Genomic DNA, 26,030 nt, shown 5'->3' with positions numbered 1-26,030 from the left:
GACCAAAAGTTATATGTCAAAGTTAATGATGTTCAAGGACTCAACCAACACCATTAAACTGAATGCAGGTGTGTGTGAATATGAATAACAGAGATGTCAATATTGAACACAAATCAAAAATCTAGTTAGAAACATTTTATTTAAATGTGCCAAATAAAAACCCACATTTCAGACCATAGGATGTTAATACATTCAACAAAAATGTATATTATCTTACTGCTGTGAATTTACAGAGTAATAATCCAGATCCATTTTGATTAGATGGTTGAAATATCCTTCCTAAGTTTTACTTTAAAGACATAACGAATCCCTTATAATAATGTAAACAAAATAACTTTTCCCTAAAAGGTGAACTTGAACTTCAGTCCATTCTTTCTGGACTTGCACTTCTGCGAGGACTTCCTGATGGGGAACGACTAAAAAGAAAAACACCGGTTTGGAACCAGTTAGTGGCTATTACAACTCACTTTTCTCATGTGCATGTCAAGAAAACAACCTCAGCAAGTTCAGAGTTGACCACATTGGCACAAAGTTTCTACAGCAAGGACCTAAAAGTTGATATTCACTTATTTCTTATCCCTGCTTAATTATCAGCTACTCAATACCATCCTTGCCAAAATCGCAGGGTTAACCTAAGTAGGGTAATTATTTGAAGATTTTTTGGGGGGGAGAAGTCATTAAATAGCAATAGGCAAGTAATGATTTGGTTCCAAGGTTCCAAGATTATTTTCTCCTATGAGTATTTCATTTTAAACTCCACAATACGGAGAGGCTTGCTTTTTTTAACTGAAATTCTACAATTACTAACATTTTGACTAAAAATTTACAAGGTAAACTGATGAAAAAAAAAATCTCAAAAGCAATCTATATAGCACCAATTTTCCAAAGAGCTCAAAGACTTGAAAAGGGCGGTAAGCAAATAAATTCTGCAGAGGCCACATTTGACAGTTGAGATTTAGCAACAAAACATTTAGCTTACCTTCTTTTTGGAGATGGAGATCTGGACTTTGATCGGCTGTCAAAACATGAGAAATTCTATTAAGAGAAAGTACTAACCAATCCCTTTCCTGCTTGTCACAATACCACAAGGCAAACACCCAAACTGTCCTAAACTGAAATATACTAAGAATCTTAAAAATCCAATCTTACAACTACCATTTTCATAAACAAATCGCTATGTTTCACAACTACTTTCACATTCTGCCTAAACTACATTCGTGCTGACAAGGGCCTCGTAATGCAAGTCCCAATATAACCTCCTCTTGTTTCATAGTTCCTAGACCAGCAATCCAGCTGGAACAGGCCACATAAAAATCAAGTTTTAAGTTTGATTTATGAATAGGGTACTACTAAGTTCCCTCTCAAAGTCTAGGCTTAGTGTCAATAATTAAAAATTCCAACCATTCAAAAATACTTTGAACTCTTTGGATATTGGTGCCATATACTAGATTCTAGAACAACATTTAGTCAATATTTTTCCTACCTGCTTCTTGGCCGCGAAAGAGACCTGGATCTTGACCTTGATCTTGACCGAGATCTTAATAAAAGGGGCAAAAATACATTTACCGATTTGTCAATACACATTTCCTGCAACACTTTCTGAGCACCTTACCACGTTAGCTAAGAACAGAAGTTGCAATGACTACTTCCAAATAATCGGATGTCAACTGTAAGGAACCATCATTCTAATCACTTCTGTTACTCAAAACTGGTCATATCCTATACATACTAACAATATACTCAAACCCCGTGTAATGGTCATGGGTGGTTTCTATTTGAAAAGCCTGGCTTCCTTGGACAGGAACTGAATTAACCACAACTTACAGACTATAGACTTCGGATGATAAAGATCCAGGAAAATAAAGCCACCACTGAGCAATTATCCTGGCTCACAGCAAGCTTTAACGCTCAGGCCAGTCATTTGTGAAACCAAGAATCTTCATCTCCAAGTAGATGAGGCAGAGTGGTCCTTCTTAAAAGGCATTCTGAGGTTCTGCTCTGAAAGGCTTCGTGCCACTAACCCCCGGCAGCACTGCTTAACCATCTCCTAGCATTTCCCCAAACTCTATCCATTCCATTACTTTTCAAGCCTTTTAACAACCTTCCCAGGGTTTCAAATTTACCCACCCCATCATTCAAATGAAAAAATTTCAATTTCCTTGGCAATCCCTGACTGATTCTAGCCGTCCTTTTTCAAAAATCTTTTAATTACCTACCAGCTTTTGGAATTATGCATCTATGAACAGATTTAAACCGATACCATGCCTCCCCTGAATATTTACTGGAATTATTAGCTGCTTTGGACCCACAACTACCAACAGCCCCTCTCACTTCAATTGTGCTTCTACACTCATGCATTAACTTCAGCTTTTACATCTCTAAAAATGCTAGCAACCCATCTGACTCCTGCCCTTAGGACATGATCATCTAACTACAATAAGGAGGAAAAAAGGTGTTACATACTGGAAATACCTCGATCCTTTTATAGAACCAGACCTAGACCTCCTGAGCGAAGCTGATCTCGATCTACGGAGAGACACAGATCTTGATCGTCGGGGAGATGCGGATCTTGACCTACAATTTAACAAAAGTTTCAGTCCATCGCCAAACCAACTTCTCCTTACTATTTATTACGACCCCACTCAAAACAAGCCCTCTCACCTCCGTCCCCTGCTCCTGCTGCGTGAGCGGGAATATCGCCTTCCTCTGGATCGTGAATGTGATCTAGACCTCGACCTATTTTTCAAGTTAGAAAACAACTATATGTTAGATGATCACTCGTTTTTAGGGTTTTAATGCCTCTGCTGAAATCAAATTTCCAAACTATTTAAATTTAATGTTTCATTTGGAAATAAAGCTCTGAAAAGCTCTGACCCTATTACTTGTCCAGTTTTTTTTTTTACTACCTAAAGAGAGATTCGTTAAAAGCTGAATTACAACTTAGAATTACAAAAATAAAAACACTGTAAGGTGTATTTAAAATAAACCTTGCAAGTTTGCAGGTCGACCCTCTTTGGCCCATGGTCTAGTAGTAGGTCTAGTAGATCTAGACGATCTAGAAGTATCTATAGCCGATCGCTGCATCTAGATGTTTTCTTCAATCTAACGACGATCAAACTGACAGCCAAATGAGCCAGGTGAGGCTTGATTGACGCAAGAAGATTTTTCTAGTTGGGAATGTGGTCAATCTGGTGTTCCTCTTTCTAAACCGGAGGGGGCCCCAATTGTAAGCCAAATTTACTTTAAGGCGATCACCGTCTCAAATTTTCTGCCCTTTAAAATAAGGTGAAGCTAGGTGTAGATGGCTCGAGGGGATCTGGCCTCTTATGCTGATCACCTCAAGGTCTAGGAGGATCTTAATTGTCGGATTTGCAAGGCGCCTCAGCATGATATCATAAGGCTCGTGACATTCTGAATCAAGGCGACTGACTCAAACGAAGAAACCTGAAAGGTTTTGACCAGGTTGATTATTAATATATTAACATTTTTAATTAAACAAAAATTGTAAAATACACCTGTATAATTAACATTCAAATTTAAAGAAAACACTAATATCTGCCTTGCTAATAAAAAATTACATTAACTAGAATACCAACCATTTCTTTATTAAATTAAATACCTGCTTCTTCTTCGTCGGCTATAGCGATGACAATCATAAGCATAATGTCCCTTTTCACCACATTCATAGCATCTGTCATTGGGATCAAAGGGACGTCGGGCAGGTGGCCTATCAAAACGTGATCTCCGGGGCATGCCTGTGGATAGCTCAACCCTCACTCGGGAACCACAAATCACTCTATAAAGGAAAAGTTACAAAATTCCAACGTTAAAAATACATGTGATTTCCAAGTTTTAAGCTTCAACCGTCTCTAAGATCACCCAACTCCATCTGTTATCCTTCATAACTGCTTCAAGTTAAAGTATATATATAATTACGATCGTGTCTTCCACTGTATCTAACAAGCCCACCCAACTCCATCTATGCTGTTCTCTATAATCCTCACATCTTAAATAACATGACGATTAGGTATTTAAGATTTCCACCAAAATTACAAACTCCCAGCTCGGCACCAGTTCATTCTCCAGCACACACGAACATTCCAAGGACAATGATACTCACTTTCCATCCAGTCCTCGAACAGCATCCTCTGCATCCCTAGGGTCTTCAAATTCCACGAAGGCAAATCCTGGAGGATTCCTCGCAATCCACACAGTTCTTAAAGGCCCATAATAACTGAACGCCCTTTCTAACTCTCCTTTGCCAGCACCAGTTCCCAGGTTACCAACATACACCTTGGTTTCTGTTTAAAAATGCAAATAGAAGAAGGCGCGTTATGCAGAACTTGGTCCCACTCTGCCGTAAAACGGGCCTCTCCTAGGACCGTGCAAAACGTGTTGGAGGCGCTCCGCAGAAGTTTCAGTATCGGAAGTCCTTCCACTCCTGACCAGCTAGCTACACTCTAACCGGAGGGCAAAGCCAGGCAGGATCCAGGGTCCGAGGCGCAGGCTGGCCCGGGACTCCAGCTCTTCGGCACCCCCCCCCCCAGCCGCACACCGCGCTCCCCCAACAGCATCAGCCACTCATGGCTAAGATGACCGCCCCAGGCCCAACCCCGGGCAATAGCACCACTTGGGAGCGAAGAGGACGCCCGGCTCGCTCGCTCCGTCTCCCATATGCAACCGTCATTTCGCGACCGCGACCAGATCCTGTCGGGTCCAGTGGCGGGAAAGCGCCGGAGGAAATGCGCCACCGCGGTCGTCAATGTGCGCAAAATGGCAGCCGCCGCCGCCGAGGGCGGGGGATGGGGAGGGAGCCGGGCGGGCCGGGCCCAGCAAGGGCACCCGCAAAAAAAAAAAAAAAACCAGAAAAACAAAACAAGCCCGTCCTCCGGGACCCGGCTGCGCCCCGCGAGACGCGCACCCCACACGGCCACGCGCCATTCTCCTTTCCCCTCGGCACCCCGCCCCCGCGGCCTCCGGCTTCGCAGGGCGTGCGCCCAGGCCGCCATTACGCACGCGGAATAACCGTCTCCCCAACCGCCGCGCCGACGCTCCGGCCTCGCACCGCTGACTTCCACCCACCGCAACGTCCTTCCCTCCCCCAGACCCGGCCCGCTTACCTCCTCCATACCGTCCGTAACGCGACATGATGACCTGCCCGCGTGCCCTGCTTCCTCAGCTCAGCGCACACGGCTCGAGGGACTCGCAAGCGCAGCACGCCCTCGCTCGTCAACGGTCCGAGCGGCTCTACGAGGAAGCGCCCGGGACCGCGCTTATATACGCGGCAGCCGGGGCCTAGCGCGCATGCGTCGTCGCAGCGTTCTGCGCGGCACAAAGGAGCTGGGCGGAAACCGCGAGCAGCGGCGCGGAGGGAACTGAAGGGGCCGAGACGCCGCTCGCGGGCGGAGGGATACGTTTCCATGGGAACGCTAGGATCCCGCCTGTAAACCCTGGGCCTGCCCCACGCTGTCCCGCCCCTCCCCTCCCCCTTTCCCTAATCCCTTCTCTCTTTCCCTTCCTCTCCGCCCTCCCTTCTCCCGCCCCTTTACATTTACCCCTTCTAGCCGCCCTCCAGGTTAGTAATCTAAGTACAGGTGCATTAGACCGGCCTACGAAGGGCTGTGAGATGTAGCCGCGGATGTTGCAGCAGCGCCGCCTTTCTGTTGGGGAAGCTGGCCTGGGCTGCTAGCTCAGAGATCTCTGTGGGAGCACGTCAGAGGTAACTGGGCGTTTGGCCCGGGGGAGATAATCCCTGAACCCCGGCCCTCAGGGACCCCAGGATCCCTGTCACCCTATACCGACCCCCTCTCCTTTGCAGAACCAGTCACCAATTTGTCACCAACTGGATCTGAGTTCTGTCTGAGAGATTGTGCGGGGTGCGGCGGAGCCTGGCTCATTTGAAATTGCGTCAAAACCCAAGTCCTTAAAGCCATTTGGCCAGTTGCAACTCGGAAGTTAGCTTCCTTCGGAAACGCGAGGTGATTGACTTCCTTCCTGGTGCTCGTGTGTTTTAGTAACACATCTCATTCACTACTGCTCAGCCACTGGCTCTGAAGTCTCCCCTCGTACATATCAAGGGTTCGAAACTTTTAAGTTAGACTTGCTTAAAATCCAGTTTTGACTTTATGCAGTATATTTGCCAGAAACCAACTCTACAGATGCACCTTTAGGTTCTTGCCAGCCACACACACACCAAAAAAAAGAGAGGCGAGAGAACGTTACATCCCAAATGCACAAGATTTGGGAATGTGTTTTTCTTCTACTGAGAGTTTGTAAAGATTGCCGTTGGATTAAGTCATAGATAACTTATTGAAAGATGGCGTTATTATGTCTACTGCACAGCCACTAATAGACCTCAGTCAATATTTTTTGGTGCTGAGTCCGAAGTCGGTTGTACTAAAAAATAATTTCAAAGTAAACAGAAGCAGTTTGCCAACGTACAACAAAATGCTTTCAGACCAAGATCCGTTTCTCTTAGACGCAGGTATTTGATTAGATACTGACAATTTTTTAAACGCTTTTTTTAAAGATTTATTTATTTTTATTTGAAAGGCAGATATTCAGAGAGGAGGAGAGACAGAAAGAGGAAGATCTTCCGTCCAGTGATTCACTCCCCAAGTGAGCCGCAACGGCCGGTGCTGCGCCAATCCAAAGCCAGGAGCCAGGAACCTCTTCCAGGTCTCCCACGCGGGTGCAGGGTCCCAACGCATTGGGCCGTCCTCGACTGCTTTCCCAGGCCACAAGCAGGGAGCTACATGGGAAGTGGAGCTGCCAGGATTAGAACCGGCGCCCATATGGGATCCCAGGGCTTTCAAGGCGAGGACTTTAGCTGCTAGGCCACGCCAAGAGGCCCAAAAATGACAATTTTTTAAGTGTTTGATTATTTTCATTTTATTTGAAAAGCAGAGAGAGAGAGAGTGAGAAAGCCTCTCCCAGTTAGTCATCAGCAGGAAGTTGGCTGGAAAGAAGAGCTCAGGTCCAGCCTAGGCACTCCCACGTGAGATGCCAGCTGAAGCAAATGCTAGCCCCTAGTCAGGTAGCATTAACTCCCAGGCCTGATTAGTGGCCAGCTTTGTTAACCGGATAGTACACCATTGTACTGAACAGTCTTTCTGTAAGAGCACACAACCAGTTATTTTCACTAAATGTCACCCCAGTGTGCTTTTTAATTTTACTTCTCTCGCTACTTTTAGTTGCATTTAAACACCAGAATAAAAAAAGAGGAAAATATAAGAACCTTGTCCTCAGAGACATATAGCAGGATACAAAACACATTTTTAAAACCAAATTACTTCTCAGTGCACTGATCAAGTTCATGCAGAATTCTCATTAGGTTGAGTTTCCCTCCTTTCTCTTTCCTTAGGGGCTGTAAAATTCCAAAGTTTCTATTTTCTCACGGGATACTTACCAATGTATAACTTATTTGGTGCTCTTCCACTTAGTTCCATTGTAACTAGTCATCAGTTTGAATAAGCCTGCTCAGTCTGGCATCCCTTAAATTGTCTCAAAGCACAGTTGTCCGTGTTTTGTGTTAGTATGTTTTCACCTGCCCTTCTGCCCTCCCACCTATGTTAAGACAGTCTGGTCAACTGTGTTCTAGGATTCTGTGGCTGTAGATTTTGCCCAAAATGTTCAACTTCTCTTACAGTCTTAGGATAATTTTTAAGGAGAGTCTTCCCTCATTGCTCTCAATAACTAGGAATCTTTAAAATGTAATGTTTGCCTCTTTTTTAAAAAAGATTTATTTAATTTTGTTACAAAGTCAGATGTACAGAGAGGAGGAGAGACAGAGAGGAAGATCTTCCATCCAATGATTCACTCCCCAAGTGACCGCAACGGTCAGGGCCAGTGCTGCGCCAATCCAAAGCCAGGAGCCAGGAACTTCTTTCCAGTCTCCCACACGGGTGCAGGGCCCAAGACTTTGGGCTGTCCTTGACTGCTCTCCCAGGCCACAAGCTGGGAGCTGGATGGAAAGTGGAGCTGCCGGGATTAGAACCAGTGTCCATATGGGATCCTGGGCTTTCAAAGCGAGGACTTTAGCCGCTAGGCCACGCCGCTGGATCCATGTTTGCCTCTTTAAAAAAAAAAAAGTTTATATATGTAGTTGAAAGGCAGAGCTACAGTTAGAAACAGATTTTTTAAAAGATTTATTTATTTTTTATTAGAAAGATATACAGAGAGGAAGAGAGACAGGAAGATCTTCCATCCACTGATTCGCTCCAGGTCTCCCATGCAGATGCAGGGTATCCAAGGCTTTGGGCCATCCTCCACTGCTTTCCCAGGCTACAAGCAGAGAGTTGTACCACAAATCTCATGTAAGATAATTCAGTAGGGACCTACCATATGGCAAGTTGTGGGCCGACCAGTTGGGAGAAGATGTACAGAACAGTGCTGCTTACAGATAAGTCACTGTGTGTGTCAGCTACTGCTTGAGTGCCTAACGTACACTTCTCCCCACACACAGCTCTGATATTTCTACCCCTTTTTTTCCTATTAACTGATGAGCAAACAGAGGACACAGTAAGGTTGAGAAGTGGCAAAAGCAGGATTCAAACGTAAGTGGTCTACTTTCACAGTCTGTGCTTTGTACAGTTGGATAATCTTTGGGATTAAGCACGGTTAGGGAGGTATGCAAAGGTCAACCTGGAGTGCAGGCAAAAGGCATCTCCGCCAACAAGGGGATTTTATAGGGCTTGGCCAGTAATGGTAGGACAGGAAAGGGAATCCAAGGGAATCCAGCCGGGAGAGGTGATGGTTTTAGAGGGCAATAAATAACATCCTTCTTTCTCCTGTGAGTTCAGGACTGAGAAGAGGCACAGGGCAGACTCGGGTGGAAGGAGGCCACCTGTTTGATGAAGCTGACATTCACTGTGGTAGCTCATGTGTTGCCAGGGGAACTCTAATAATTCATCCCTCATTAAACAGATTTATCCACCTGGTCCCCGGCACAACTGGAGATCAGGAAAAACAAACAAAAACCTTCTTCTTTTCTGATATTAGACTTCAGGTTAAAAAAAAAAAAAGGAATCCAGAGGGCGTATAGCTTTTCTAGTATTACACTTTCTGCTGGACCTTCTTGCCGGATCTCACCCAGAATTCAGCCCACAGGCAGGAGTATCCTTTTTTTTTTTTTTTTATAACATTTAGTTATTTGTATTGGAAAGGCACCTATGCAGAGAGACGGAAATACAGACAGAAAGATCTTCCATGCACTGGTTTACTTCCCAAGTGACCGCAATGGCCAGAGCTGAGCCAATCCGAAGCCAGGAGTCAGGAGCTTCTTCCGGGCCTCCCACATGGATGCAGCGTCCCAGAGCTCTGGGCTGTCCTAGACTGCTTTCCCAGGCTGGATGGGAAGTGAAGCAGCCAGGATTAGAACCATGCAAGGCGAGGACTTTAGCCACTAGGCTACCATGCCAGGCCCCAGGAGTATACTTCTAGAACAAGATTCCCTTAATGGGAACACTAAAAACAGGAATAAGTACCTCCCCCCAATATCTCTAAAAAATAATTATTGGGCCAGCTTCTGCTAGTTCAAGTCCTTTTGCTCCACTTCTGATTCCCTGCTAATGTACCTGAGAAAGCAGTGGAGAATGCCCCAAGTCTTTGTGCCCCTGCACCCACAAAGGAGACCAAAAAGAAGCTTCTGACTCCCAGCTTTAGGCCACTCAAATCTAGCTGTTGTGGTCATTTTGGGGAGTGAACCAGAGAATGGAAGGTCTTTCTCCCTTCATCCTTTGCTCTCTGTAACTCTGCCTTTCAAAAACTACAGCAAAAAAAGAATATAATTTTTAAAAAGATATTATATTCAGACAGAACTTCCTCTCTGTCTCTCTTCCTCTCTGTATATCTGACTTTGCAATAAAAATAAATAAATCTTTTAAAAATTACATTAATGATCCAAGTATTAACCCTTGAAGTGGGCAAAAATAGAACCCTCGTTCCAAAAAATACTAGAGAGAAAAATTACATCTGTATCTTAATGTGTTCCTGGGGTGTAGGGAGTTCACAACTTACTTTCAAAAAATTGCTAAATATATTTTGTGGACACCTAAATGCATTTAGCAAATTCATTTATTAATGCCTACTTTGCTCAAGGGAATGTGCTAAACCTGTGAAATAAAGCTGAATAAAACACAGGCATGCCTTGAAGCTCCCAGGATCGTGGTAGAAATGGATGTCTTAAGGAGAGTGGAGTGAAAGAAACAGAGAGAGAGAGGCATGAAATGCCAGGAGAGTGATTATGCAGACAGACTTTTATACAGACTCAGAAAAGTAAAATTTGACCTTTCTTGAATGGAGAAAAGGAACTTGAAATCATTTGATTTAGGCCAGAGGAAAGGAACCTTTGTCCTTGGATTGAATCTCTTATCCAAGTTTCTTTGGATAACCTTGATCTAGCAGGTGCTATTGCCGCACCAAAAAACATTTCCTTTTAATAGACCATGTGGCTTTTCCTTGCAAAGCTGAGCCTTTCAGGTAAATGTATAACTAATGGAGCTTTTCAAAGCACAGTGCCTTCAGTTACTGAAATCATGAAACATAACCGAACCTTAGATGTAAAAACCGAGTGTTGGGCCCGGCGGCGTGGCCTAGCGGCTAAAGTCCTCGCCTTGAACACCCCAGGATCCCATATGGGCGCCGGTTCTAATCCCGGTAGCTCCACTTCCCATCCAGCTCCCTGCTTGTGGCCTTGGAAATCAGTCGAGGACGGCCCAATGCGTTGGGACACTGCACCCGCGTGCGAGACCAGGAAGAGGTTCCAGGTTCCCAGCTTTGGATCGGTGCGCATCGGCCCGTTGCGGCTCACTTGGGGAGTGAATCATTGGACGGAAGATCTTCCTCTCTGTCTCTCCTCCTCTCTGTATATCTGGCTGTAATAAAATTAATAAATGTTTAAAAAAAAGAAAAACGAGTGTTTACCTGCAATGAGACCTCTGAGCCTGGCCTCCCATCAATTTTTCCCTCAGATAAAATGCATTTCCCCTCCCCTTCATTGTAAAAATCTGCATGTTTCTTTAATTTTCTCTCTTTCTTTTGATTATTCTCCAGTACTTTTTAAGTATACTTGTAATTATTGTAAGTCATTTTATTTTTTTTTTTAAGATTTATTCATTTTATTACAGAGTCAGATATACAAAGAGGAGGAGAGACAGAGAGGAAGATCTTCCGTCCAATGATTCACTCCCCAAGTGAGCCACAATGGCTGGTGCACGCCAATCCGATGTCGGGAACCTGGAACCTCTTCCAGGTCTCCCACGCGGGTGCAGGGTCCCAATGCATTGGGCCATCCTCGACTGCTTTCCCAGGCCACAAGCAGGGAGCTGGATGGGAAGTGGAGCTGCCGGGATTAGAACCGGCGCCCATATGGGATCCCGGGGTGTTCAAGGCGAGGACTTTAGCCGCTAGGCCATGCCGCCAGGCCCAATTGTAAGTCATTTTAATAGTTATTTTCCCTTTCTAGGTGGGGAAGCAAATATGTCACTTATTCTAAATAAAAGAGAAAATAGTCCTAAGGATAAGTTCAATATGTCACTCACTCTAACCAAAGCAGAGAGCGAGCCGGAGATCACATTAAGTCGATCGCTTTCTCTTAGTAGAAGAGAAACCGACCAGGAGGACACGTTTGAAGACGCCTATGAGACCATCCCTGTGGCAACGACAATGAACCTTATATCTTCCTTGGAGGAATGTACTACTGCTTTGTATTTATTCCTCAATAACAGATTCTCCGATGCCATAAATCTCATTCACCCATGGTCTAAAAACAGCATATACCATGCCCTCATGTATGGCATCCTGATGGTTGTCAAGGCCGTCCTGACATTTGAGCCACAGGACATACAGATTGGAATGAGCGCGGCAAAGGAAGCTGTGAAAACCTGTAACAGTTTCCGAAAAAAGCCCAGGATAATGGCCTTATCTCGTCTTGTGAGTAGACAGGGCGTCAAAGCTGTCAAAGAAGAAGAATTGCACGCAGAAGTCTGCTACGCCGAGTGTTTGATCTTGAAATCCACCATAATGTTTATACAGGATGATGGCATGCTTAATTTTCTTAAAAGTGGGATCAACGTTGGCTCGAGTTACCAAATATACAAAGACTGTCAGCAAGTACTAATGCATATACCTAACAGCCAAAGCAAGGCCCACAGACACCTGGTTGGAGGAGTCAAATTTGGACTTGGAGTATTTAATTTGATGTTATCCCTTGTGCCGCCAAGGACTCTGAAACTGCTCAATATTGTCGGATACACTGGTGATAGAGAGGTAGGACTGGCCTTGCTCAACGAGAGCGCATCGGAGACCCATATAAATAACATCCTGAGTGTCTTAACGCTTTTCTTCTACTACAGTTACGTCTACGTAGCTTTTGGTGTTGAAAAGCTCTCGATTTCTGCTACCGAGAATCTCTTCTTGGTCTACCTCCATAAATTTCCCAATTGTGTGGTGCTTAAATTTTTTCATGCTCGTTTTACGATGCTGAGAGGAAATTTTGAAAGGGCACAGTTAAAGTTACAGGAATGCATTTTTACCCAGAATGAGTGGAAACAGGTTCATCACCTCTGTTACTGGGAACTCATGTGGTGTCACATCTATATGCAGGAGTGGAGGCAGGCCTACCACTACGCCAACTTACTGTCTCAACACAGCAGGTGGTCCAAGGCATTATACATGTACAGTAAAGCTATAATACTGGCTTTGCTTCCTTCCGATTTTGTGAAATCAGTCAGTGAAGACAGGAATGTCCTCTTTTTAAAAGTGGATAGCCTGAGAATCAAATTTTTAGGAACTCCTGTGCCAATAGAAAAGTTTGTTGCCGAGAAAGGTCAGCGATATGCTACGACGACAGGCTGGTACACTGCACAGCCCCTTCTGGAATTCATTTATGCCTGGAGTGGCTTCCGAGTCATGAGCAAAAAAATAGAGCTTATTTCAAGCTGGCTATCCATTATAGACAAAGGAAAAGACCTATTACAAGAAAATCCAAATGAAGAGTACGGCACAGATGACTTAAGTTTGCTGAACTTACTGAAAGGACTGTGCCTGAAGCACTTAGGCAAGTACTTGAAAGCCGAGCACTACTTTAATCGTGTCATTCAGAAGGAGAAAATGTTAAAATATGACCATTATTTGGTGCCATATAGTTACTATGAACTGGGAATTCTACACTATCTGAAAGGAGATTACGCCAATGCGATGAAAAACCTGGACAACATAAAAAACTACAAAGACTACTCCATGGAAGCGCGGTTACAGTTCAGGGCTCACATAGCCCTTGAGCAAATAGCTAAAGAAAAAGTGATCTAGGCATCAGGTGTCGCTTCGCTTATTCTGAGTGAAACATCTGCACTCAACAGTTAACAGGTCGAAACATGAGTTCCTGGTAGACTTCAACAGGCAGAGCTGCTGAGAGTTTGATCATTAAAGAGTAAGAAAAGGAATTTGCCATGGCCTTCCCCTCTTTCCTTCTTTATACCTATAAAATGGAATGTCTTAGACTGGCAAGTGGAGTGATGCTCATTCTTGAGAAAGAAAGGGCAAATGACATGCATTATAGAAGTACTCTCCTTTCAATGTTCTGATTATGTTACATAATGTTTTCCAAGCCTCCAAAAATATTTTCAACGTCTCACTAGATAATGTATGCAGTATGCAAATAAAATAGGGTAAGTAGCTACGTTGGGATCTCAGTACCCTATAAATGTTTATATTTATTTTTTTTTAATGACTTCCAGGTCTGACATTTTCTTTTTTTTTTTTTAAGATTTATTCATTTTTTAATTACAGCCAGATATACACAGAGGAGGAGAGACAGAGAGGAAGATCTTCCGTCCAATGATTCACTCCCCAAGTGAGCCGCAACGGGCCGATGCGTGCCGATCCAAAGCCGGGAACCTGGAATTTCTTCCGGGTCTCCCACATGGGTGCAGGGTCCCAATGCATTGGGCCGTCCTCAACTGCTTTCCCAGGCCACAAGCAGGGAGCTGGATGGGAAGTGGAGCTTCCGGGATTAGAACCGGCGCCCATATGGGATCCCGGGGCTTTCAAGGTGAGGACTTTAGCCGCTAGGCCACGCCGCCAGGCCCAGGTCTGACATTTTCAATAATGGCATATTGAATGGGAATAGCATAGAATTATACACAATTTAACATGTATTTATTTTTTATTGGAAAGGTAGATACACAGAGAGGAGAAGAGACAGAGAGGAAGATCTTCTGTCCGATGGTTCACTCTCCAAGTGAGCGCAATGGCTGGAGCTGAGCCAATCCATAGCCAGGAGCCAGGAGCCAGGAGCTTCCTCCTGGTCTCCCATGTGGGTACAGGGTGCCAAGGCGTTGGGCTGTCCTCGACTGCTTTCCCAGGCCACAAGCTGGGAGCTGGATGGAAAGCGGGGCTGCCAGGATTAGAACCGGTGCCCATATGGGATCCTGGCGTGTGCAAAGCAAGGACTTTAGCCGCTAGGCTACCGTGCCTTGCTCACAATCATTGTTATTGGCCTCTTATACTGAAGGATTTCTCCTCTTGTGGGATATCTCCTCTTTTGTCCTGCTTTATTAGACACACGCACACGCACTTGACACCCCCTCTGAAAATGACTGGAGGAAGCCAAGAGAGATCACTGAATAAAAAAGAATAGACTTGGCAATTGGAAGAAGATTTTTGTTAAAAAAAATAACCTTCCCTTTAACTGTCCTCCCTAAGGTGTAATTCCTTTTATATGCAGCACTTCAACATATTAAACCACGTGCATATATACATTGCTAGTGGGCTAATCTGAAAATAAATAGCAGGTTTGGGGCTGGGCCTTGAGATGCACACCAGCCTCTGCTTTGCAGGCCATGAGGTCTATCAGCCTGTGTCTGTCCTCTTGGAAAGGGAAGTTGCTAGGAAAGTGTGACCTGGCTGAAGTACATCAGGGAAGCACATTATCTTAATCCTTCAGGTATCCATAAACACCCAGCTGGAGCACCAGGAGAAGCTAGTGTTGCAGATGTGGCATTGTTTACAAAAACATTTCTAATCCCCTCGACCCTGCTTCCCATCCAGCTCCCTGCTTGTGGCCTGGGGAAGCAGTTGAGAGCAGCTCAAAGCCTTGGGATCCTGCACTGGCGTGGGAGACCCAGAAGAGGCTCTGGGATCCTGGCTTCAGCCCTAGCCTGTGCTGAGGCTCTGGGATCCTGCGCAGCTCTAGCCATTGTGACCACTTGGGGAATGAAGCAACAGACAGAAGTAATTTCTCTGTCTCTCCTCCTCTCTGTATATCTGACTTTCCAATAGAAATAAACTAAATCTTAAAAATAAGACTTTAAAAGAAAGAGACAGACAGGGAAGGAAGTGGGACACACAAAGCAGGAGGGCTCAGGTTTTCCCTTCAGGCTCATCCCTTCTGATAAACAGTGTTGCTGAATGCCCAGTCTTATCTGAGATACTGTGTTCCTGGAGAGCCAGCGCAGTGTGGTAAACATGGAGTCGCCACAGGGTGTTAGGAGCATCTGCTCTGTGCCAGCACAACGACCTGATGCATCATGCAGTCCCCTACACTATGCATACTCCTCCAGGAAGTCTGTCTTACAGAGGTTTTCGAGAATCACCTCCCAACCTTTGGATTTTTGACCCTTCAAGCTCTTCAAGCTGCCAACTCTAGGATACACCTACATTTCTATTTAAGGAACAATCCCATTCTGATTTTGCTTCCTAGGTCAGAATTCCATTTGTCCCCATTGTGTTTGGGCACCCCAATTAGCCTATTTTTTTTTCTTTAAAGATTTATTTGTTTTTATTACAAAGTCAGATATACAGAGAGGAGAGACAGAGAAGAAGATCTTCCATCCGATGATTCACTCCCCAAGTGAGCGCAACGGCCAGTGCTGCGCCGATCCGAAGCCAGGAACCAGGAACCTCTTCCGGGTCTCCCACACAGGTGCAGGGTCCCAAATCTTTGTCCCATCCTCAACTGCTCTCCCAGGGCACAAGCAGGGAGCTGGATGGGAAGTGGAGCTGCCGGAATTAGAACCGGTGTCCATATGGGATCCCAGCGCATTCAAGGTGAGGACCTTAGCCGCTAGGCCACGGCACCAGGCCCATTTTTCTTTCTTTCTTATTAAGATTAACTTGTTATTGGAAAGGCAGATTGGATTTACAGAGAGGAGCGATAGAAAGATTTTTCATCCACTGGTTCACTCCCAAATGATAGCAACGGCTGGAGCTAAGCCTATCTAAAGCCAGGAGGCTATTTTCATGTACCTTTGAGTTCTTAAAGACCGTCTCAAATCTAATTTAATAAATGTAACTGTATAAAGAGGCCCAAGAGCCTAAAAAAAAAAAAATGAACAGGGAGGGGTTTATGAATGAAGACAAGGGGCCAAGAAAATTTCAAATGTGCCTTCATCTTGTCCTCTACCCCAGCCTATCAACCCTGTTGATTCCTTCTTTGAAATGACTCTGAAATTGTTTCCCTTCTCCTGCTCTTGGCCTGAGGTGGGACTTGATCTCTCGCTGTCTGAACCATCCTAGTCCTGAAGAAATAGTAACTCAGTGCTCTACTTGCCTCTTGTGTCCCAAGGCAATTCCAAGTAAAGATGAAGAGCGTCAGCCTCGCGTTGATTTTTTTTTTTCCTAACCCAAATGAAGTCTGTAAAACGTGTACTCATACCACAAAAAACTCAATGGGAAAAGTGCATGATTGTTAGCTATATAATGACATTATTGTCTGGATATAATTAAAAACCAACAACTAAGGAGCAATTTTTTAAACCTTAACAAGCACTTAGTGCTTTGTAGTTCATTTTCATTCTAGGAAAACAATCCCATCTTCATTCTTTGGCAACCCACCCTCTTTATCAAATCCCTAATCTGGGCCGGGCTGGGTGGGGCGGATAATCAGTCAAGAAACACACTTCTCTAAAATTGGATTTTCCATTAGCGAGGGGTGATTCTAGGTTATTTTTTTTCCCTAATACCATTACTCAGTTTGAACAGAGTATGAATTTTTTTAATTTTTACTTATTTTATTTTTTCTTCGTTTTGAGCAGAGTATGAATTTGACATAAGTTTGCATGCTCCACATGTCTCTATTTTCCCACCTCCATTTTTTGTTTCCTAATACTGAATGTCATAATTCAAAATTCCTCCATTCTCTACAGCTTATTTATTCACTCATAAAAGGAGTTCCAAATTGAGAGTTTTGGGAGGCTGCCGTTGTGGAACAACAGGTTGGTTAAGCAGCAGTCTGCAATGCAGCATCGCATGACAGGGCCAGTTCGAGTTCCCTCAGCACCACTTTTATTTTAATATTTATTAATTTTTATTTTTATTGCAAAGTCAGATATACAGAGAGTCAGAGAGTAAGATCTTCCATCCGTTGGATCACTACCAAAGTGGCCACAGCGGCCAGAGCTTAGCCTATCTGAAGCCAGGAGCCAGGAGCTTCTTCTTCCAGGTCTCCCATGCGGGTGCAGGGTCCCAAGGCTTTGGGCCATCCTTGACTGCTTTCCCAGGCCAGAAGCAGGGAGCTGGATGGGAAGTGGGGAAGCCGGGGTTAGAACTGGTGCCCATGTAGGATCTTGTTACGTTCAAGGCAAGGACTTTAGCCGCTTGGTCACTGTGCTATGCCCAAAGCTAATTAAAAGAAAAAATTGTTTATTTTATTTGGAGGCAGATCCAAAGTGGAGCAACTGGAATTCCACCAGCAGCCTTGTAGGCGGCAGCTCTACCAGCTACACCACAGTGCCTTTCCCAGGCCAAATGTCTTTAATTCACATTGTAACAACTGGCATTAATATTAGCTCTGTATATTTACATCAGGCTTTAGCTGGCAAAATATGATCTAATCCACCAAAATGCTGTCATGTTAGTCATGTTAATGCCATCATTCAAAGAGCAATGGAGAAATGGAGACAGTATTTCGGGGTCAGTGCGTTGGCACAGCAAGCTAATCCTCTGCCTGTAGCACCGGCATGCCATGTGGGCACTGGTTTGTGTCCAGCTGCTCCACTTCCCATCCAGCTCCCTGCTAACGTGTCTGAGAAAGCAACAGAGAATGATCCAGGTGTTTGGCTCCTGTACCTGCACAGGAGACCCGAAGGAAGCTCCTGGCTCCTGGCTTTGGATCAGCCCAGCTCTAGCCATGGCAATCATTCTGGGAGTGAACCAGTGAATGGAAAACATTTGTCTCTCCCTCTCTTTGTAAATCAGCCTTTCAAAAACAAACAGTGGGCCCAGCGCAATAGCACTGGGATCCCATATGGGCGCCAGTTCAAATCCTGGTGGCCCCATTGCCCATCCAACTTCCTGCTTGTGGCTTGGTTAGCAGTGGAGGTTTGGGACCCTGCATCCACGTGGGAGACCCAGATTATTTATTTTTATTGGAAAGTCAGATATACATACAGGAGAGTCAGAGAAAGATCTTCCATCCGTTGGGTCACTACCAAAGTGGCCACAGCGGCCAGAGCTTAGCCGATCCGAAGCCAGGAGCCAGGAGCTGCTTCTTCTGGTTTCTTCCACGTGGGTGCAGGGTCCCAAGGCTCTGGGCCGTCCTCACTGCTTTCCCAGGCCACAAGCAGGAGCTGCATGGGCAAGTGAAGCAGCCGAGACACGAATGAATGCCCATATGGGATTCTCTGTGCTTTCAAGGTGAGGATTTAGCCACTGAGCCATCGCACAGGGTACCCCCTTCCCCTAAAAAAAAAAAAAGTTCTATTTGAAATGTCCTTCATGGCGACAGAACCAGGAGGCCTAGCGATCAGGACGACCTACGACTACTACTATTATAACTGAACAGAGGGCAGCCTGTGAAGCCGAGGACTACAACGCAGAGACTTCTGGGGGGAGGAAGTGACGTTGGGCTCACGGCCTGCTGGGCCTGGGCGGGCCCTGCGGGACGCGGATTTCTTGCGGCGTGGACGCCGGCGGGGTCAGCTGGCGTGCTTTCCTCAGTGTCGGGGTCGGACTCATGTGAGGCAGCCGGGGTTTGAGTAAGGCGTTGAGGACCGTCCGGCCGCAGGATAGGACCGGGTACGAGCCTTAGCAGCTCCGTCTCGCTGGTGCATCAGCTGAACAGAATTTCGAAAGGAAGTTGTCCCAGCCGGATAGAAGGCGAGAGGGTGGACGTCCTCGGCTTCGGCTCTGGTTGAGTGGCGTGGGGCGAACTCCGCTGGCGGAGGGAAATCCGGAGTCGGCGAGTTTGGGCGTCAGGTGCGGCGTGGGGTGCAAAGGCGAAGTGAGGCGGTGTGGATGGCTGGGGCGGGGAAGTGGGAGCGCCCAGCACACCGTCCCCAGAGCCGCCCCGCGGACGCTCTCGGATCCAGCCCCTAACCGTTGTGCCTTTTGTGAAGAAATAATACTCCGCACGCAGGTTTCACACGTGTCTCGCTTTCCCCAGCCGTACTTGTCAGTTGTGTATACAGCACCCCAGTTGCTAGTCAGGGGCGTTAAATAACCTGTTAGAAGAACTTGAGGCAAACCACCTGTTTTTCTGGGATGGCAATTAGAGGGATGGTAGGTGCCCCGGTGAACATAAGCACATTAACCTCAACCGGTGGTGGTTTTTGATCTAGCCAGCTGGCGAGAGCATGAGCGAATGGACGAAGAAAGGCCCCTTAGAATGGCAAGATTACATTTACAAAGAAGTCAGAGTGGTAGCCAGCGAGAAGAACGAGTATCGAGGATGGGTTGTGACTACAGACCCAGTGACGGCCAAGTGAGTATGCCTCCTCCCCAAATTCGTGCCTTTTCTCTGTGCTGCGTGCAGGCTGTGGCTCTGACTGGGGAGGCAGCTAAATGCAAGAGTTGAGTCGAATCTCCTCAGAACCTAAGTGCTGCACGAACTGAATGACCCTGTCAGGTCAGCCAAGTGGATAGGATTGGCTCCTGCGAGTTCTTTTCCTCTGTGAAGTGACGGACGTCAGGAAACACACACGGGGTATCACACACAGTCCTCCTCCAGTATGTTATCAGCCAGGGCTGCACATCACAGGACTGAGTGAGCTGAAACATGGCTCTGAAGAGGACTAGAGTACATAGAGTCAAATACTTGTACAACACTAGCAAAAGCAATAATGACCTTAGCTCATATTAAGTAGGGATGCACATTACAGCACACTTTTTGTTTGTGAAAGATGTATTTATTTTTATTGGAAAGGCAGATTTATAGAGCAGAGACAGAAAGATCTTCCTTCCATCATTCAACTCTCCTAGTGACTTTTTTTTCAACTTCCATGGCTATTCCATTTTTATTAAAGATTATATTGGGACTGGCACTGTGGCATAAGGGTGCTGGTTCAAGTTTTGGCTGCTCCACTTCCAGTCCACCTCCTGCTAATGTGCCTGGGAAAGCAGCGAGAATGGCCCAGTGCTTGGGCCTCTGCACTCGAATAGATGTGGAAGAAGCTCTTGACTCCTGCCTGTGGCTTGGTCCAGTGCTGGCTGTTGTGGCCATTTAGAGAATGAATCAGTAGATGGAAGACTTCTCTGTTTGTGACACCGCCTTTCAGATAATTTTTTAAGATTTATTTATTTTTATTGCAAAGTCAGAGATACACGGAGAGGAGGAGAGACAGAGAGGAAAATCTTCCGTCCAATGATTCACTCCCCAAATGACCACAACCGCTGGCGATGTGCCCATCTGAAGCCGGGAACCACGATCTTCCTCCAGGTTTCCCACATGGGTGCAGGTTCCCAAGGCTTTGGGCCATCTTTGACTGCTTTTTCAGGCCACAAGCAGGGAGCTGGATGGGAACTAGGGCTGCTGGATGGGAACCAACGTCTATATGGGATCCCAGTGAGTGCAAGGCGAGGACTTTAGCCACTAAGCTACTGCACTGGGCCCTCAAATGAGTCTTAAATTCACACAGATACACATGAGTGATTAATATTCTCTCCCTCTTTTTGAATAATTTGAATAATTTTCTATGAAGTTTTACATATTTTCATGTTATTTGAAAGTGGAGGGAGGGAGGGAGAGAGAGAGCAAGAGAGATAATACCCAACTGTTGGTTTACTTCCTAAGTGTACAACCAGGAGCCTGGAACTTAATCTGGATTTTCCATGTGGTAGGGAGCCGCTTACTGCTTCCCAGGGTACACATTGGTAGGGAACTGGAATTATAAGTAGAGCCAGGACTCAAACCTAGACATCCAGTAAGTAATGTGGGCATTTCAAGCAGCATTGTTTGTACCAATTACCTGCTCCAGTTTTGTGTCTTTAAATTTCAAAATGGTGGCTGCTGTTGTGGCTTAGCAAGTTAGGCTGTAGTTTGCCATGTTAGCATCCCTTATCAAAGTGCTGATTCAAGTGGCAGCTCCCCTGCTTCCCCTACAACTTCCTATGCATATGTGTGGGAAGGCAGTGGAAGCTGGCCCAAGTTCTGGGGCCCCTGTTACCCTTGTGGGACCGGCCTGCCTCAGACCTGGCTGCTGTGGCCACCTGGGGAGTGACTCATTGGATAGGTGAGAACTCCTTTTCTCTTGTTTTGAAAAAATAACTAATCTTTAAATAAATTCAATTTCTTAATGACTGGCATAAATTTTACATTATTTCTATTAATCTTTGTTGCACTATTCCTAATGTTTTTGTGTACCCACCCTCTCAGTCTGCTCTGAATTTTGCGAATTTTGAGATATATATATATATATATATATACATACATATTTTAACTTTTCATTTTTTGTTATATTTTTGACAATTTTACATAGTTAATTGGGGTAAAAAGGTTCAAGGGCTACAGGAAAGTGGGTAAGACTATTATTTCCATATTGTTTCCTTCATGTATCTGATGTAAAAGGGGATATTAATATATATATATTTTATTTTTTATTTATTTATTTTTTTTAAAGATTTATTCATTTTATTACAGCCAGATATACAGAGAGGAGGAGAGACAGAGAGGAAGATCTTCCGTCCGATGATTCACTCCCCAAGTGAGCCGCAACGGGCCGGTGCGCGCCGATCCGAAGCCGGGAACCTGGAACCTCTTCCGGGTCTCCCACGCGGGTCCAGTGTCCCGGTGCATTGGGCCGTCCTCAACTGCTTTCCCAGGCCACAAGCAGGGAGCTGGATGGGAAGTGGAGCTGCCGGGATTAGAACCGGCGCCCATATGGGATCCTGGGGTGTTCAAGGCAAGGACTTTAGCTGCTAGGCCACGCCGCCGGGCCCAATTTATATATATTTTAAAAGAAGTGTTTAAGATCTGATCCCATTTTTACTCCTATTTTGTTTCATGAATTTCTTTTTATTTTAAATATGTATGTTTTTGTTTTTATTTATGTTTTTGCTTTTTAGTTTAAATATGTATTTATTTGTTTGAAAGAGTTCTAGAGAGATGGAGAGATAGATCTTCCATCTGCTGTTGTGGCCAGAGCTCGGTCAGTCCAAAGCCAGGAGCAGGGGCTTTTCTGTGTTCCAGGACTCCCACATGGGTGCAGGGGCTGAAATACTTGGGCCGTCATCCCCCCGGCTTTCTCAGGTGCATCAGCAGGCAGCTCATGGAAGGTTAGCAGCGGGCACTGCAGTGGCACAGCCAGCACTAACCAGTGGCTTTGCTTGTCACATCACAGCATCGGACCCAGTTATTTCTTTAAAAGTTAAATCTATTCTTTGACTTTTCTAATAGGTGTTTTAGGCACATACTCTGTGATTAAAGAAATACAACTCTCTGCCATCAGTGATTAATTTGGTAATAGTTGGGCCTGGTGGCATGGCCTAGCGGCTAAAAGTCCTCGCCTTGAACACGCCGGAATCCCATATGGGCACCAGTTCTAATCCCGGCAGTTCCACTTCCCATCCAGCTCCCTGCTTGTGGCCTGGGAAAGCAGTCAAGGACAGCCCAATGCATTGGGACCCTGCACCCGTGAGGGAGACCTGGAGGAAGTTCCTGGCTCCTGGCTTTGGATCGACACAGCACCGGCTGTTGCAGTCATTTGGGGAGTGAATCATTGGACGGAAGATCTTCCTCTCTGTCTCTCCTCCTCTCCGTGTATCTCTGACTTTGCAATAAAAATAAATAAATCTTAAGGAAAAAAATCGTTAATAGTGGAAACGGAGTAGATCTTTTAAGAGTGTAGTATGTCATTGCCAAAATTTTTCTATCCCTGCCCGCCTCCCCCCGCCAAAAAAAGCCCAACAACAACACATCTGTGTTGAAATATGTGCTTTTGTTTTATGAATTGGAGATCATTCTGAATACTTTATGCAGTAATTTTACATATAACTCTTGGAGTATTACATGAGCTGAATTACAGAATGAAAAACTTCAAGCTGGATGAAAAATTTAGATGTTTAGTATCCTCAGTGAGCCAAGAAAACCTTGGTAGTGGGAGGGTCATTTCACTAGGGCAGACCACTCTTAGCTCTTCCAGTGACCTGCTTGGGTTGATGTTGCCTCCCGTGCCATTGCTCGTTATCTTTGGTTAGGTTTTTCTCTGCCTTTCAGTTGACACGTAGTGGCTGTATATATCTATGAGAACCTATGAGACGCGCTTGCGGTGTGTGATGTTTGCAGCAGGGGAACCAGCTGCTCTTGGCAGCCCTTCGGGAAGTGAACCAGCACATGGAAGACTTGCAGCATTTCTTTGTTAGAAACATTCAAAAATCCACTTTGCTAGGCTTTTGATATATTCAGTTCATTGTCAACTGTTGGTTTTTCTTTTGCAAACTTGTTCTGAACTTAACTTTCCCTCCCCCCCCCCCCGCCAAGTATTGTCTTGGTGAACTTCCTTGAAGACGGCACAATGTCTGTAACGGGAATTATGGGACATGCGGTGCAGACAGTGGAGACTGTGAGTGAAGGGGACCCGAAGGTGAGGGAGAAGCTGATGCATTTGTTCATGTCTGGAGACTGCCAAGACTACAGCCCCGAGGAGCTGGAGGAGCGCAAGGACAGTCTCAAGAAATGGCTAGAGAAGAATCACATCCCCGTGAGCGAGCAGGGCGATGGCCGCAGCACTCTCTGTGTGGCTGGCGTCCTGACCATAGAGCCCCCCTACGGCCCCGAAAACTGCAGCAGCCCTAATGAGATCATCCTGTCCCGGGTCCAGGATCTTATTCAAGGACACCTTGCGGCTTCCCAATGAGAAGTCAAGAACTTTGGATACACCGATAGAAATAAACTTCCTTTTTTTCAATGAAAAAAATGCTTCGCATGTAAAATTACTTTTTTTTTTAGTATTTATTGATTTTTATTGGAAAGATAGATTTACAGAGAGAACAAGAGGGAGAGAGAGATTTTGCATCCATTAGTTCAATTCCTACGTGGCCACAACAGCTGGAGCTGAGACAATCCAAAACCAGGAGCTTTTTCTGGGTCTCCGACACGGGTGTTGGGTCCCAAGTTTGAGCCATCCTCGACTGCTTTCCCAGGCCACAAGCAGGGAGCTGGATGGGAAGCGGAGCAACCGAGACATGAACTGGTTCATATGGAGTCCCAGCACATGAAAAGCGATGACCTTAGTCACTAGGCTACTGTGCCACAGCCTGTAAAATCTATAACAGGAATTTAAAAATTCATGTATGTGGGTGTGTGTGTGCCTGTGTGTTTTATTTTTTTTTTCCCCATTTTTTTCTTTCTTTTTGGCAGTCTTTACATACTTCATTAGGGCACAAAGGTTCAAGGGCTACAGGAGCCTGTGTTTTAATTCTTCGAAATCTGGTAAAAGCAAAGAAGATTACGAGGGCTGGTGTGGTGGCCTAGAGGCTAAAGTCCTTGTCTTGAACGCGCTGGGATCCCATATGAGCGCTGGTTCTAATCCCAGCTGCCCCACTTTCTATCCAGCTCCCTGCTTGTGGTCTGGGAAAGCAGTCTAGGACGGCCCAACGCCTTGGGACCCTGCATCTGCGTGAGAGACTTGGAAGAGGCTCCTGGCTCCTGGCTTCGGATTGGCTCAGCTTCAGCCGTTGCGGCTCACTTGGGGAATGAATCATTGGACGGAAGATCTTCCTCTCTCTCTCTCCTCCTCTCTGTACATTGTGGAACCTCAGTTTTTACTGCATTTGTAATTTCTGTCTTGCTTACCTGGCAGGGGGCGCTGTGTGAATTCAGGCCTGACGGTCTGTGACACCTGGCAGGTCACATAGGCAGAGCACTCCTCAGGAAGGAGGTCCCTGGTATTAGGTAGACTTGCTTACTACCCTATAAGCCAACCAGTTTGTACTATTTGAAAGTTGCTTGCTTCAAATCCACCAATAGAAGCCTGCCAATTTGCTCTTTTTAAAAGTTAACAGTTAAACTGACCAATCATGACTGTATAGTTGTGTGGAATTGGCCTGAAATGTGTAAAAACGCTGTGCTCTCTGACCTCGGTGTTTCTTCCCCTTCTGCTGCTTTTGCTGCCTTTTCTTTTTTCCTTAAGATTTATTTATTTTTATTGCAAAGTCAGATATATGTAGAGAGGAGGAGAGACAGAGAGGAAGATCTTCCGTCCAATGATTCACTCCCCAAGTGACCGCAATGGCCGGTACTGTGCCGATCCAAAGGCAGCAACCTGGATCCTCCTCCAGGTCTCCTACACAGGTGCAGGGTCCCAAGGCTTTGGGCCGTCCTCGACTGCTTTCCCAGGCCACAAGCAGGGAGCTGGATGGGAAGTGGGGCTGCCGGGATTAGAGCCGGTGCTCTTACAGGTCCTGGCGCTTGCAAGGTGAGGACACTAACTGCTAGGCTACCACACTGGACCTCTTCGTTGGTGCTGCTGCTGCTGCCTACCCTCAACCCCGCGGGGCTGGGGTGATGGCAGGGAGCCTAGGCTGGCCTGAAAATCGCCCTTATGCCTGATGATTTTCTGGGGATCTCAAAATCTGGGCACAACAGTATCTGCCTTTCCATTAAAAGTAAATAAATAAATAAAAAGATTACGAAAGCCAATTTCCTTGATGAAATAAATGAACTGGATCAAAGAGTATCATGCAATGCAGTTAGAAAACCAGGATTTTGGTCTCTTTTTTTTTTTTATTATTGCAAAGTTAGATATACAGAGGAGGAAAGAGGAAGATCATCTATTTGATGATTCACTCCCCAAGTGACCACAACGGCTGGAGCTGAA

The 26,030-nt window shown here is 45.6% G+C and overlaps 3 protein-coding genes across 15 annotated transcripts; 2 read left to right on the top strand and 1 right to left on the bottom strand.

Moving 5' to 3' along the window:
• Positions 1-120: 120 nt before the first annotated feature.
• Positions 121-5,438, bottom strand: SRSF7 (serine and arginine rich splicing factor 7). Of its 8 annotated transcripts, none has more exons than XM_004582744.4 (8): positions 5,121-5,438; positions 4,121-4,301; positions 3,620-3,796; positions 2,662-2,736; positions 2,464-2,574; positions 1,484-1,537; positions 980-1,015; positions 121-416 (listed from the first exon to the last, which is right to left on the bottom strand). In XM_004582744.4, exons 1-8 carry the CDS (start codon positions 5,146-5,148, stop codon positions 362-364), a joined length of 717 nt encoding a protein of 238 aa, XP_004582801.1. In that variant the 5' UTR covers positions 5,149-5,438; the 3' UTR covers positions 121-361. The 8 variants fall into 8 exon arrangements, with proteins under 8 accessions (XP_004582801.1, XP_004582802.1, XP_058524033.1 ...); XM_004582745.4 differs by having other exon boundaries at positions 2,473-2,574; XM_058668050.1 differs by lacking the exon at positions 5,121-5,438 and adding an exon at positions 4,628-5,071 and having other exon boundaries at positions 2,473-2,574.
• On the top strand, positions 5,438-13,400 carry LOC101531961 (tetratricopeptide repeat protein 39B-like). Of its 3 annotated transcripts, none has more exons than XM_058668045.1 (3): positions 5,521-5,579; positions 8,506-8,555; positions 11,465-13,400. In XM_058668045.1, the coding sequence occupies exon 3, from the start codon at positions 11,479-11,481 to the stop codon at positions 13,306-13,308; it is 1,830 nt and encodes a 609-aa protein (XP_058524028.1). In that variant the 5' UTR covers positions 5,521-5,579; positions 8,506-8,555; positions 11,465-11,478; the 3' UTR covers positions 13,309-13,400. The 3 variants fall into 3 exon arrangements, with proteins under 3 accessions (XP_058524030.1, XP_058524028.1, XP_058524029.1); XM_058668046.1 differs by having other exon boundaries at positions 5,539-5,588; XM_058668047.1 differs by lacking the exon at positions 8,506-8,555 and having other exon boundaries at positions 5,438-5,575.
• On the top strand, positions 13,353-24,128 carry GEMIN6 (gem nuclear organelle associated protein 6). Of its 4 annotated transcripts, none has more exons than XM_058668054.1 (3): positions 13,353-13,429; positions 19,557-19,699; positions 23,693-24,128. In XM_058668054.1, the coding sequence occupies exons 2-3, from the start codon at positions 19,572-19,574 to the stop codon at positions 24,066-24,068; spliced, it is 504 nt and encodes a 167-aa protein (XP_058524037.1). In that variant the 5' UTR covers positions 13,353-13,429; positions 19,557-19,571; the 3' UTR covers positions 24,069-24,128. The 4 variants fall into 4 exon arrangements, with proteins under 4 accessions (XP_058524037.1, XP_012781738.2, XP_058524036.1 ...); XM_012926284.2 differs by lacking the exon at positions 13,353-13,429 and adding an exon at positions 13,533-13,667; XM_058668053.1 differs by lacking the exon at positions 13,353-13,429 and adding an exon at positions 18,871-19,014.
• The last annotated feature ends 1,902 nt before the right edge of the window (positions 24,129-26,030 follow it).

The sequence above is a fragment of the Ochotona princeps genome, chromosome 8 (genome assembly GCF_030435755.1).
Source record: "Ochotona princeps isolate mOchPri1 chromosome 8, mOchPri1.hap1, whole genome shotgun sequence".
Taxonomy (NCBI): domain Eukaryota; kingdom Metazoa; phylum Chordata; class Mammalia; order Lagomorpha; family Ochotonidae; genus Ochotona; species Ochotona princeps.
This window is presented reverse-complemented; position numbering and strand designations above follow the sequence as displayed.